Source organism: Octopus bimaculoides, chromosome 7 (genome assembly GCF_001194135.2).
Source record: "Octopus bimaculoides isolate UCB-OBI-ISO-001 chromosome 7, ASM119413v2, whole genome shotgun sequence".
NCBI lineage: Eukaryota > Metazoa > Mollusca > Cephalopoda > Octopoda > Octopodidae > Octopus > Octopus bimaculoides.
This window is the reverse complement of record NC_068987.1, coordinates 73274047-73288396: the sequence shown is the minus strand read 5'-3', so window position 1 is coordinate 73288396 and position 14350 is coordinate 73274047. Positions and strand designations below refer to the sequence as shown.

Below are 14350 nucleotides of genomic sequence, written 5' to 3'. Positions count from 1 at the left end.
TTTTTTTTCAGAATCATAATCTCCATATTTTTTTACGTATTTCTAAAAAAAAAAAATTTCCGGAAAATATTTTTAAATGAGGAAATGGGGTGGGGGAAATCGAAATTTTGAATTTGAGATTTTGGAAAATTTTTTTTCAGAATCGGAATTTCGATAGCCTAAAACGTGGGATTCCGTAAAAAAAATAATAAATAAGTAGGGGAAAGGTTCAGATTACATATAGTCCGTCTCTGCCATTCTTCCTTCGCCTCAATGTTGGACAAGTTTTTAAAAAAGATTAAGACCTTAATTTTATTAAATTTGATAATTTGTCAGGCCCTCCACCACGTTTGCTATCCACACATGTACCCCCACTTAACACCCTTTTTAAGGGTACAAAATTTCTTTTCAACAAACCGACGATGAACCGTGGCAGGGTGACCCGACCTGCTAGAAACGGCAGCAAAATATCCTTCAGATCACACTGTAGTGTCTAAAAGAATGATAAACTTTGGCTAATAGAGTCATAAATATACAAACTGAAGGGATTATCACAGCTTCAACGCCTACGATCGTCGGTCCAAACTATGTAAAAAGTAAATCAAATTTTATGCTAATGATTCCAAAACCTCTATTTATTCAAGTGCACCTATGGGTGGTCCTGAGTGGGAGACAGGACTAGAACTCGGCAACATTCGAACCCTTTCGTAGTCTAAATACGAGCAGACAGAAAACAGTCTGCAATGATAATTATTATACCAGGAGCCAACGAGAAAACCTGTCCCTGGTTAGTAGTGGTAGTTCCAGATCAGTCTCGATCAATCAAACTTATGACCAAGGATGTTCCAACCTTGATCATCCCATCTTATTCTCAAGAACTTATCCTTCTTTTTAAGACAGTTGTGTGGTTCGAAGGAGGGTTGGCTGTTATTTCTAACAGGTCGAGCAAACACATACAGGCTCCCACGTTGGCTTGTGTTCCCTCCATGCCATCACTCCGTCTGCTAGAAATAGCAACCAAATCATTCTCAACTGATCCTATTGTCTTTAATAAAAAAAAAAAAGCAGGACCTTGAATATTGTGGTCCCAGATATAATGTGTCTGAATAAAAGCTGGGGAGATCAGATGTGGGATGTCTTTTATCACCAAGCTACTGAATCAGCTCTGATCTGGGGCTAAACACAATAATTGTACCACAACTGACTCATCTTTGTTCAATCCAGATTAAGCAACTTGCAATTTCAAATCCACCTTGATAAATGTTACCAAAAAATTCCAGTAAAACTACCTTTCATTCCAGTCAATAATCCTGAGTTTGAATGGGCAAATATGTTTGATTTTAAAAGGTCTTTGAGGTTAATAGCTGAAACCATCAGATGATCTATTGTGTGTATGTGTAGGTAAGCAGGCAGGCAGGCAGGTGAGGTGAGTAAAAGAGATATGAGAGGATATTAAGAAACAGAGACAGCAACAGATGGGACTATTGGCTGGAGACCTAAAAGCAGATGCTTCCATCTTTGCTCTCTATCTTTAATGCTTTTGATGTTCATTTCACCATACTTACACAAGTGGATGGACCTTCTCAGCACTGTGTCTCACCAATCATCGCAGTCTTTAGTCATCTTCTCAGCAAATTACTACATCCTGAGATTGATCTTCACCATTTTATCTCATATCTTCCTGGGTCTCCATCTATCACAGATTCCATCAACTTTGGGTATCCTGCAGTTCTTTATACAGCTGTCATGCTCCATATACATTACTTGCCCATACCAGCATGGACTGTTCATTTGTACTTTTTCATTTATGAACATCACATATCCGTGGAACATGCTCACTTCACTGCTTTCATTTAGAGTCTGTTTATCTCTGCCATGCAGTATCACAGCATCTTCCATGACATTCTACAATATTTGAATGTAGAGAGAGTTATCATTAGAGATTTGGACTGTGTTTTCTTATTACCCTTATGGCTCTAAATCCCCCACCTGCCAGAGCTGCAGTTAATATGATAAAGTAGTGAACTGGCAGAAACCTTACAGAATCAAACAAATGCTTTGTGGTATTTCGGTATAGCCCTTTATGTTCTGAATTCAAATCCTGTCAAGGCTTATTTTGCTTTTCTTCTTTTTAGCATCTGTAAAATTGTAACTTGTCAAGTACTAGGATGATGTAATAGATCATATTCTTCCCCTGAAAGGTGTGACTTTATGCTGATATTAGAAAGTATTACCTGTAATTAACTGGGAATTGATTAGAACAGGTATGGGAAACTTTTTTGAAAGGTGAGCTGCATGAGACATGGTTCATCATCAGTTGGGCTGCACTACTAAAATAACTCAAAGTAATTTTCCAGAAAGTTCTGCAGACTGCAGTTTTTGTAAGACTGAATTAAATATCATCTCATCCCATAAAGAAATCAATAATGACAGTTATGAAGATTATATACATATTTGATCTCTTTTATATTTTTCAGGTCTTTCTACAATGAATGGGCCTTCAGATTTTCACCAGTAAGTATTACAAATTGCCTACAGGGAAACTTCACAACGTATGTTTTGGGATAAGTTTCTAGAATTAGCTGTATAACATTGGTGCACATAAACTGATGTCATTGTATTTACTGTACAGTCTGTGTATATAGTCTTGTGTAGGTGTATATATGTTGTAAAGTGGTCTTTTGACAATGGTTGTCTCTCTGACAGATATTGTTATATTACCCATTTGTTCTCATGGAGCATCAGCATTGCTAGAAATAAGAGTCAAATACTCTTTAACCACAAAAGCACATGCAGTATTTACTGACAAAGGAGACAACCTACCCACTGCAAGAAAGGACATTAAACTGGCATGCCAATTTTGCATGGAAGCTAATGCTCATCAGTAATGCTTTTTCCATTGTAGGTGGTGAAGCTGAAATTTACCTTGTCAGTATTTATAGAACTTACCATAGGAATCAGTGACTGATTCCGCAAAATCGTAATGTGAAAATCGTAAAATAATTAAGGTGGCTAGACGCAATTCCAATCCAAAAAAGAAATTATTTACTATCACTAAAAAGTAACAAAGGGTGCAGGGAGAACCAGCATTGATAGAAATAAGATTTCACATGTGTGGGTTGGCACACACACGCACACACACACACACACACACACACACAAAATTGATGTATAAGCATCAAAAGATAAATCCACAGTAATTAAGAGCTTAATTAAATACAGGTTGTTAAACTCCAACATGTTATTATTAAGTTCAAGTGGAATCAACTTGCATGTATATACATAATCAGTTAAAAATATCTTTAAGAGCAACATGTTTAGAATATGAGCAGAAAAAGCATAAGTTTCACATATAGTTCATACTTCAATTGTGCTCAACAGTCATTTCAATTAGTGCATTGGTTTCTACACATTGGTCATGGCTGGTATTTTTTTTTACCATTTTCATTCAGGTACTTGCAACTCACACGCACTACTTCCTCTCTTCATTCATATTCTGTATACCCCTCCAGGCCCTGCGCTATGTTCAGTTCTTTCAATCTAGCACATTGGCTCTCTGGAATTCTCCCCTTACACAAGCTATTCCTACTGATGGCTGCAAGAAGAATATGTACAAGCAAGAAGTTCCAGAAAGCCAGTGTTCAAGAATGAACCATGTTGGTCTCACCAGTCTTAGAAATGCAAGTGTATGTAGCTTGTATGGAGTAAATGTAAATAGATTGTGACTGTCTTGGATTATGTGTATAGTATGGAAAGAAATATGCAGTAAATGTTTGTTATTGTCTATTTACAGCACAGTTCACTTGGACCTGAAAGGAGCACCTCCAAGGGTCAGCTATTTTGCTGAGGTAATGTCATTTTAAAATCCTTTACTATGAATTATTTCTGATTTTTATGTCAGCATCAATTGATATACCCACATGAACACTTACACGTTCAGGTGTACCTGTGTAAGTTTCTATACTGCCTATGGCTCAATGGTTAGCGCATGAGGTTCACAATTATGAGGTAGTGAATTCCATTCCTGGACCGGGCTGTGTGTTGTGTTCTTGAGCAAGACACTTTATTTCATGTTGCTCCAGTTCATTCAGCTGTAAAAATGAGTTGCAACATCACTGGTGCTAAGCTGTATTAGATCTTTGCCTTTCCCTTGGATAACATCAGTGGTATGGAAAGGGGAGGCTGGTATGCCTGAGTGACTGCTGGTCTTCCATAAACAGCCTTGCCTGGACTTGTACCTCGGAGGGTAACTTTCTAGGTGCAATCCCATGGTCATTCATGATGGAAGTGGGTCTTTACACTTTATAAGAAATTTGACTCTATTTTCAGTAGTGACTCTCATTAGTAACTGTCCTGTTGCTATTCTTAACTTGCTTTGAAATAATAGACTTAAAATGCACGCACACACGCACACGCACACACACACACACACACACACACACACACACATATGAAGTTATGTAAAATTCAGACACAAAGGTGATTTTTCAGCCATTTTTTGACTTGCTTATGTAGCAGTCCAATGTCTTATATGGAGACCACATGTCTTAATCCCTAAATCGAAAGAGAACATCCATTGCTGAAGTGTTTATTTGTTAAGGTCATATGAAGTAGACCTGGCTGGAGATATATTCAACAATAAATTTGCCATATCTACTTGTGTTTAAGTCGAACCCCTAATTTAGTGTTGAATTTTGATACATAATTTTTTCCCTTCATATTCAAACTTTGCCCTGTATATAAATCACACTCCAGTTTTTCAATTCAAATCAAGAATAAGATGATATGACTTATATATGACCATACAAATTTAAAAGGGCATAAATCAACCTTGGTAGGATATGAACTCAGAATTTCAAGCGGTGTAACTAAACATTTCACTAGAATATGGTCTGTACTCCATGGTGATTATACTGATTTTTATTCCACAAAAGAAAAAAAAAACAAATACTTATAAAGAAGAAAGAAATAAGATGTTGAAATGTTCATAGCTGCCAAATAAATGAAGTGAAGTGGATAAAGAGATCAAGAAAATGAGGCGTTAGCAAAGTATGTGCACAGAGATGTGTGAATAAAATTCATTCACATGATGTGTATACAGTCTTGATGAATAAGAGTCATTAAGGTGTGAAGAGGAATAGAAATTGTCCAAATGAATGCATACACTTTATGAGAAGACCTGTGCTTGAAAGAAAAACTTACAAAGCTTTTTTCAATATTATATATGTGTATAAATCACTAGAATCAATTTGGACAAATACATGCATAACTTTTGGAAAATAAAAATTCCATTTGATTTGATATGTATCGATAAAGTGAAGGGGAAATAGGTCACATTTTTTGCATGTTTCCATGAGCTTCTTTTTCATTGATTGACATCATAAAAAGTTTCCCTAATGTGCAGATTTTACTTACCAGAACTTGTGCTAATTATGATCTAAGGTGCACTTCAATGTATACTAATAACATGCATTTTACAGAATATTTTAGAAGTGAAAAATTATTATAAATTTTTCTTTTATAAAATTGAAGTGTCATAACATTTCCACCACAGCAACAGTCTCAGGAGGAGCCAATATTAATTTAGACCTTTTACTTGTCCAGATATTTCCTTTATTCCGTCAATGGGGTGCTACGAGTTTATTGCTAGAATATGAAGATATGTTTCCATACCAAAATGATCTCAAAGAATTGGCTGCCAAGCATGCATACAGGTGAGATCATATTTATATTTATTTTAAAGTTAATCTGAGTGGAGGGAAAATACACTGTATTTTACACAACATACCCTAATTGCTTTATTATATTCCATACAACACAAAGTATACAAACAATATTTTTTCATTTACTTCATGATTACAGGGATTCTAATGCATAATTAGCCTTAAGAAGTAACTAAGCTAGTCTATTGTCTGTCTCTTTTTTTTTCTTGCTAGAAAGACACTAGGCCTCATCTATTCAAGATATATGTGTGTGACCACAACCTGCTAAGCAAAAATCAGTATATGTAGTGAGGTATCTTATTTAAATGAGACACCTGATGAAACACTGCCTGTATTGATGGATGCAACACAGTTAGCTGTACAATATCCCATCCATAAGGGACAGATGCAGGATGGGTTGAAATGATCTTTGTATTGAATAAAGATTCTTGCTAAATCCATTTTCCATTTCTCTCAATCATTATAAACTCAACGAACACTGACAATTATATCGTAACTGTGGATAACATCAGGTAGCCTAAATAGTGAAAGTGCTTTAATCGCATACTACTAGTCATATGAGCAAAGTCCAAATAATAATTTTTATATATATATATCTGTATACACACACACACACACACACACTTTATTATATCCATATAGAATTTTAAATAGTAACGTCTTCATTTCTTTTATATCTTGTAAAAATGTATTGAAGGCACAGGCATGGTTGTGTGGTTAAGAAATTCACTTCTCACTGAAGTGGTTTCAAGTTCAATCCCACTGTATGGCACTTTGGATGGATGTCTCCTGCTATAGCCTTGGAATGGCCAATTTTACATGAGGGAATTTTAATAGAAACTGTTTGGAAGTCTGTTGTATGTGTGTGTGTGAGTTTGCCACCGTATGTTTTTGCCATGACATTGCTTCGGTAGTGGTAACATATGTTTACATCTTGCATATAGAAAACAAATGACAGTAGGTTAAGGCCTGAAACACATTTGATCATAGACCTGCCAGATCATGGCTAACCTAGGGCTAAACAACTGCAATTTTATTTTGCTATTGTTGTTTTAATTTTGCTGTTTTTATTTAAACCTAGGTCATCCTTCATTGAAAATACCTTTGATCAAAGATATTCAAATGATGATCATTTCATCTTTGTTTGAAGTATAATGTATCCAGAAGATAACATTATCTTGAAAATGTATGGGTAGTAGGGTATGTTCTGAGGGAGGTTTAGCTACCATGTCTAGCAGGTGAAACAACTATGTAAAGATCCTCTCTTTTGCTTGTATTTCACTTATTATTTTGGTTACTGTTGCAGAAGTTGTGACAGATCTAGTTAGGGGTTAAAGAAGGCACCCCTACCACTCCAATACAGCAAATTTCTTAAAAGAAGAAATTTTTTTATTGGGTAGTACACTGAAATATCTTCATGTCTCCAATTACACTTCTCACCTTTGGCAATCTAAGTCTTGGAGTAACATTGCCAGGGCTGCAGAGGCATCATGTATTTCTTAAGAATGATGAATATTTTAAAACTAAATAATACTTGACTCAGTGCAGAAAATAATAACACCCAGTCTTATATTTATATTAACTTCAACACTGAAATGTCTCACCCTATCTCTTCCAGCAAAGATGATATACAAAGAATACAACAATTGGCAGAACAAAATAATTTGGAAGTAATTCCTTTGATTCAAACATTTGGTCATTTTGAGGTATGTAAAAAGTATTTCCGTTTCTAGATTTCTAGGATTCATATTGTAATTTTGGTATATTTAGTTTTTGGGTTTTTTTATTTCTGTCAGTTGTTACTACATTTGCTGTCTTATGTTCATTAGTTTTTCTGTCATTTGTTCACTAATACATGAAGGTTTCACAAAAGTGGTGACACAACGTCATGAAGTATTACTGCACCAATAATTGATAGACTTGTCCTATCTATATATGATTACATGATGGAATTATTAAAGTAAATATATATGTCTGTGTGTGTGAAGGTACATGGCTTAGTAGTTAAAGCATTGAGCTTAAAATTGTGAGGTTATGAGTTTGATTCCCAGACCGGGCTGTGTGTTGCATTCTTGAGCAAGTCACTTTATTTCATGTAGCTCCAGTTCACTCAGCTGTAGAAATGAATTGCGACATCACTGGTACCAAGCTGTATTGACCTTTACCTTTCCTTTGGATAACCTTTGTGTCGTGGAGAGGGGAGGCTGGTATGCATGGGTGACTGCTGGTCTTCCACAAACAACCTTGCCTGGACTTGTGCCAAGGAGTGGAACTTCCTAGGTGCAATCCCTTGATCATATTCCTTTTATATATATATATGTGTGTGTATGTGGTAAGACGCTTGCTTCCCAACTACATGGTTCCGGGTTCAGTCCCACTGCATGACACCTTGGGCCAACTAAAGCCTTGTGAGTGGATTTGGTAGATGGAAACTGAAAGAAGCCTGTTGTATATATATATATATATATATATGCTGTAGAAACTCTGCCAAATTAGATTGGAGCCTGGTGTTGCCATCCAGTTTCACCAGTCCTCAGTCAAATCGTCCAACCCATGCTAGCATGGAAGGCGGACGTTAAATGATGATGATGATGATGATGATGATATATAAATAATACAGAATGGCAATACTAGAAAGTGAGAAGGACACAGAGGAAGCATTCACCATGGCGAACAGAAAAAAGAGAAAAGAATGCATGAACTCTCAGAGTCAGAAAAAGAAGAAGGAGGAGGAAGAGATGGATGTGATAGAGAGCTGGTGGCAAAGAAGCACACCAGCATCACCAACAAAAGGTAAAAAGGAGGAAGAAGAAATGGACATTAGAGAGAGCTGGCAGCAAAGATGTGCAATAGAATCACCAACAAAAGAACAAAAAAGAGTAACTTGCTTGGACAGCCCAGGTGCTTCACAGAAATGAACAAGCGAGAAACCGAAGCAGAACAAGTGGCATATGGTAACATATGCAAAGAGTATGGCCATAGAGAGGAGAATAACAAAATTTAAATTGGTAATAAGGGTAAAGTTACCAGTAGAGCTGCATACAGAAAATGTAAAAGGAATTGTAATAGACCGAGAGAGATATGGAAAACTGAAAGATTTATTCGGAGACAACATAGACCCATTGGGAGTAGAGGTGGAGTTCGATGAACTACCACCAGTTGTGGAGTACAAAGATTTAGAACCATTCATGAACTTCTAAAAAGTAAGTAAGACGTTAAAATATAACAGACTATAAATACAATGCCAATAGGAAAAAAAAAGTAAATGGAAAATAAGAGGAAGAAAAATGATTACAAACTGTATGCTAAAACATTTAAATGGTATTTCTTGAGAGCGGGGCTCAATGCAGCCGTTTCATCAACATTAATTTGTTATACATCCTTTATTTCATTCGTTTTATGGTTTTTGTCCCCACTGTGATGTTCTGTCTGTCCTTGTATTGTCCCCTCTTTGTCATGGCTTAGGTGCTAAATAAAGAATTAAAGTCAGCGAGGTATGCTGTTTGGGCCAGTCATGCAGACGATGATGTTACATCGTCATAATGCGGGACATATCGCATACATACATATGTACCATCATCGTCACTATCATCATCATCATCATCATCATCGTTTAACGTCCGCCTTCCATGCTAGCATGGGTTGGACAATTTGACTGAGGACTAGCGAACCAGAAGGCTGCACCAGGCTCCAATCTGATCATATAATACTATCTATCTTCCATACTGACAAAGATTGGATGGTTTGACAGGATCTGATAAGTCAAAGGACATGTTTTGTGCTTCTTTGCCTTCATCATCTTATAACTTTTACACTCAGCCATCTACAGCTTTCTTCAAATCTTCATGCCGTTCTCTATCTTGTAGTTTGTTTTGAAACATGAAAAATTTCGAAAACTCCGGGAAGTTGCAGCTTACCCTACTTCTCTATGTCCAACCCATCCAGGTAAGTAAGTCACATCTCTTCCTCACCATTTTCATCTAACTTCCTGTCAATACATGTCAGCAGTTTGGATGTGGATACAAATGTTCTAGAATAAATGATAAACTCTTGGCAAGCTGAGGAGTCTGTGACCTGGTTTTGTTTCACAGTGGTAATTGTTTCTCCTCGTTTATATTGATCACTAATATATTTACAAAAAGGCATGAATGTTATACAATCACATTTCATTTCTCCTATAAAAATATAGCTTCATATCTACTGTAAGAACACATCTGCACATCAAACATTGCATTGTATCCTTAAACCATAGCACATAACTTTAATAGCCTCAGTCTTCCTAGCTGTCGACAAGTTCCATATTTTATGTTTGTGTTATTATTAATAGAAACAATAACACAAGCATGAAGTATGTATGGAACCTGTTGACAGCTGAGGTCGACTTTGCTTTTCATCTTTCTGGGGTCAATAAATTAAGTACCACACGAGCACTGGGGTCGAGGTAATCAACTTAACCCCTCCCCTGTAATTGCTAACCTTGTGCCAAAATTTGAAACCATTATTAATAGAAACAGTAATGTGTGTTCAAAAAGGTGTGAAGCTAGCAGAAACATAAGCACACCGGGCAAAATGCTTAGTGGTACTTCATCTGTCTTTATGTTCTGAGTTCAAATTCCGCCAAGGTCAACTTTGACTTTCATCCTTTTGGGGGTCGATAAATTAAGTACCAGTTGCATACTGAGGTTGATCTAAACGACTGGCTCCCTCTCCAAAAATTTTGGGCCTTGTGCCTAGAATAGAAAAGAATAATGTGTGTTCATACTTATTATGCTCACAAAATGCATATGACACTCTTTTTACTACAGTTTGTCGAGCTAGTAATAGTTCAACTTCACACCTGAACGGTTGGTGTGAACATCCCACATTTCATGTTGTCAGCTCAGGTCTTTAGAATTATTGAGGTGATGTTGGAGTCTCTATTAGTTGTCAGTTACTAAATCAATGTGAGTGTGTTCTTTACTTTCAGATGCTTTAGACACAGTAAAACTGATGATTGACCAAATTCTCTCATTGCATCCTCGCAGTCACCGTTTCCATATTGGAGCTGATGAGGTAAGTGTTGGTAATTCCATTAATTGTGTGAGCTTCAATATTGACCTCTTCCCTCCTGTCACCATTCTTGCAATCTTTCCGATGGAATACTAAAGCCGAAAACAATTTGCCAATATATATAGAGAGAGACAGAGAGCAACAAAATACATGCTAATTATATACTCCTGCCAATTTGGGCTCATTAAAAGTTTTTCTGCTGTTATTATTTGTCAGCGGTTAAGGCAGTGAGCTGGCAGAATCGTTAGCACGCTGGGCAAAATGCTTAGCAGCATTTCGTCCGTCTTTACATTCTGAGTTCAAATTCCCCCAAGGTCAACTTTGCCTTTCATCCTTTCAGGATCGATAAAATAAGTACCAGTTGAGAACTGGGGCTGTTGTAATCGACTGTCCCCATCCCTTAAATTTCAGGCCTTGTGCCTATAATAGAAAGGATTATTTCTCAGTGATTGGTAATTGATCTAAACAGTGATAAAGCAGGGCTTGATGAGAGGGCTCTTTAGTCTTGCTGATAGTAAAGTAACCTCTATAGTACTGGTGCTTTTATGTGGCGCTGAACGGGTGCTTCCTTGTGGCGCCACACAGGTGCTCTTACATGGCACCTCCACAAGTGCTCTTTTTACATGACACAAGTCCAGGACTCTTGCAGGTCAATCTTCACCATCAGGGGGACTAGTCTTAACACTTCTGTTGTAGAGTACGGATTTTCTTGAGTATAGCAAGGTACCAGACATCTCAGTCCTTTGTCATCTCACTTGAAAGGTTCAGCATCTTAAGGTTATCCTTCAGCACTTCATCCTATATCTTTCTGGGTCTCCCACTTCCCTGTGTTCCATCTGCTTTGAGAGATTGGCTCTTCTTTGTGGAGCTGTTGGCATCCCTCCGCATCACACAACCAAACCAGTGCAGTCTTCTCTCTAGCACACAGAAACTAATTCTTCTTATGCCTAACTTCTTTCTCAAAGCATTAGCACTCTGTCAAATATATACATTTACATTACACATCTAGCAGAGCATATTAGCCTCATTTCTTTTTAACCTTTTTATGTCCTCTGCATTCAGGGCCAATGGCTCACTGCCATGTAGAATTTCTGTCCATATACATGATTATTTAGTAATCGTGTATATGGACATCTGCCCATCACCTGCTCATTACTTAATTTTAGCTAAAATTGTACTGCCTAGGTCTATGTGCATCTATCTATTTATCTGGCTCTCTGTCTGTCCATCTATGTATGTATTTATGCATTTATGCATGCATGTTCTATGCTAGAATATATAAATTGTAGTTCCAATGTGTTCATAGAGCTTTGTCATTTACAGGTTTATCACATAGGATTCTGTGAGCGGTGCAAGAAGACAATGACTTCAGAGAACTTGACAAACCAACAGATGTTCTTTGTTCATATTGAGAAAGTTGTGAAATATGTAAAGTGTAAATACAATCATCTGACTGTTCTCATGTGGGATGATATGATGAGGTTTTGTGAACTGGCTCTTCTTAAAGGTAATGTATATATAAGCGCACATCTATATACAGATACATACACACATGCATATATATTTGTGAGTATGTGTTAACACAATCATCATCATCCTTATTTCATGTCTGCTGTCCATGCTGGCAGAGATTAGACAGTTATTCACTGCCCAGGTTAACTTTTTTTTGAAGTTACTCTTCTCCAAGATGCATCAGAATGGCACATCTAATCATGTGTTCTTTTTTTGGAATGGGTTCTACAGCTGGATGCTCTTCTAACACCAACAACTTCACAGAGTGTACTGGGTGCAATTTTTATAGCTCCAGTCCTAAGGTAGCTGTCACATCCTCAGCCATATTAAAGTCCTCTCAATCCTACAGGGTCTCCACTCATTTATGCATGACATAGATGCCGGTATTATTATTATTATTACTATTGTTCAGTAGTTTTATTTTTATAACGTGCTTTCACTTCACTACCGAGCGCAGCTCTGTGTGCCTTGGATATGTGCTGTGGTTTGCTTTGGTGCTCTTATGGTTACTGTATTGAAAGTGTTTTGCGTAGGATGTGTGCAGTGCCCAGTAGTGCAATTTTCTTTATGTTATATATATTTGTAAGTCCTGGTGTTTTTGTTATGTATTTGTCTGAATATTTTTTTATTATACCTAAGGCACCTACTATGATAGGAATTGTTTCTGTTTTTAGATTCCACATTCGAGTTACCTCTATTTCTAGGTCTTTGTATTTTGAAAGTTTTTTCCATTTCTTTTAGAGAAACGTTGTCATCTGCTGGTATTGATACATCAATTAGAAAGCATTTTTTTTCTTCATGATCTTTGACAACTATATCTGGTCTATTTGCCTTAATTTCTCTATCTGTGTGTATTGGCATATCCCAGAGTATGGTTGCTTTCTCGTTTTCTGTGACCTTTTCTGGCTTGTGTTTATACCATCTTTTTTCTGTTGTTATTCCATAGTGTTGGCATAGCTTCCAGTGTATATAGGTCCCAGCTCTGTCGTGTCTATCATTATTATTATTATTATTATTATAATTACTAAGGCAGTGAGCTGGTAGAATCATTGGCATGCCGGGCGAAATGCTTAGTGGTATTTCATCTGTCGCTATGTTTTGAGTTCAAATTCCGCCAAGGTTGACTTTACCTTTCATCCTTTTTGGGGTTGATAAATTAAGTACCAGTCAAGTACTGGGGTCGATATGATCGACTCACCCCCCCTCCCCAAAATTTCAGGCCTTGTGCCTACACTAGAAAGGATTATTATTATTACTACACTCTCTGAGTGGTTGGCGTTAGGAAGGGCATCCAGCTGTAGAAACTCTGCCAAATTAGACTGGAGCCTGGTGTTGCCATCCGGTTTCACCAGTCCTCAGTCAAATCGTCCAACCCATGCTAGCATGGAAAGCGGATGTTAAACAATGATGATGATGATGATTATATATTATAATAATAATAATAAAGATGGTGAAGTAGCAGAATCATTAGATGCCAGACAAATTGCTTTGTAGCATTTCGTTCATCTTTATGTTCTGAGTTCAAATTTCACCACAGCTGACTTTGCTTTTCGTCCTTTTGGGGTCAGTGAAACAAGTTCCAGTACTAGGGCCGATGTACTTGACTAACCCCTTCCTCCAAACTTTCAGGCCTTGTGCCTATAACAGGAAGGATCGTAATTAATACTATCATCATCATCATCATCATCATCATCATCATCATTATCATTTATTTATTATAAGGTGGCATGCTGGCAGAATCATCGCGTGCTGGACAAAGTGCTTAGCAACATATTGTCTATTCTTACATTCTGGTTTCAAACTCCACCGAGGTCAACTTTAACTTTCATCCTTTCAGGGCTGATAAAATAAGTACCAGTTGAACACTGGGGTTAATGTAATCAACCAGCCCCCACGCATAAAATTACTGGCTGTGTGCCAAAATTTGAAATCATTATTAAATTGTTATAAAGGATGAAGAGCTGGCAGATCCTGGGTGAGATCATCAGGAAAATATGCCTTGTGGTATTTATTCTGACTTTTTTACATTTTTTACATTATGAGTTCACATCCAACCAAGATCAATTTTGCCTTCTATTGTTTTGAGG

General features: G+C 37.0%; 1 protein-coding gene across 2 annotated transcripts in view; it reads left to right on the top strand.

The window, feature by feature from the left end:
• LOC106882370 (hexosaminidase D) overlaps positions 1-14350 on the top strand; it is a 38807-nt gene that overhangs the window by 3806 nt on the left and 20651 nt on the right. For both annotated transcript variants that reach the window (XM_052969753.1, XM_014933023.2), the window contains exons 2-8: positions 2457-2493; positions 3773-3827; positions 5584-5693; positions 7321-7408; positions 9569-9647; positions 10669-10754; positions 12075-12258. In XM_052969753.1, the coding sequence (XP_052825713.1) occupies positions 2457-2493; positions 3773-3827; positions 5584-5693; positions 7321-7408; positions 9569-9647; positions 10669-10754; positions 12075-12258 (639 nt within the window). The remainder of the gene's footprint in view (positions 1-2456; positions 2494-3772; positions 3828-5583; positions 5694-7320; positions 7409-9568; positions 9648-10668; positions 10755-12074; positions 12259-14350) is intronic.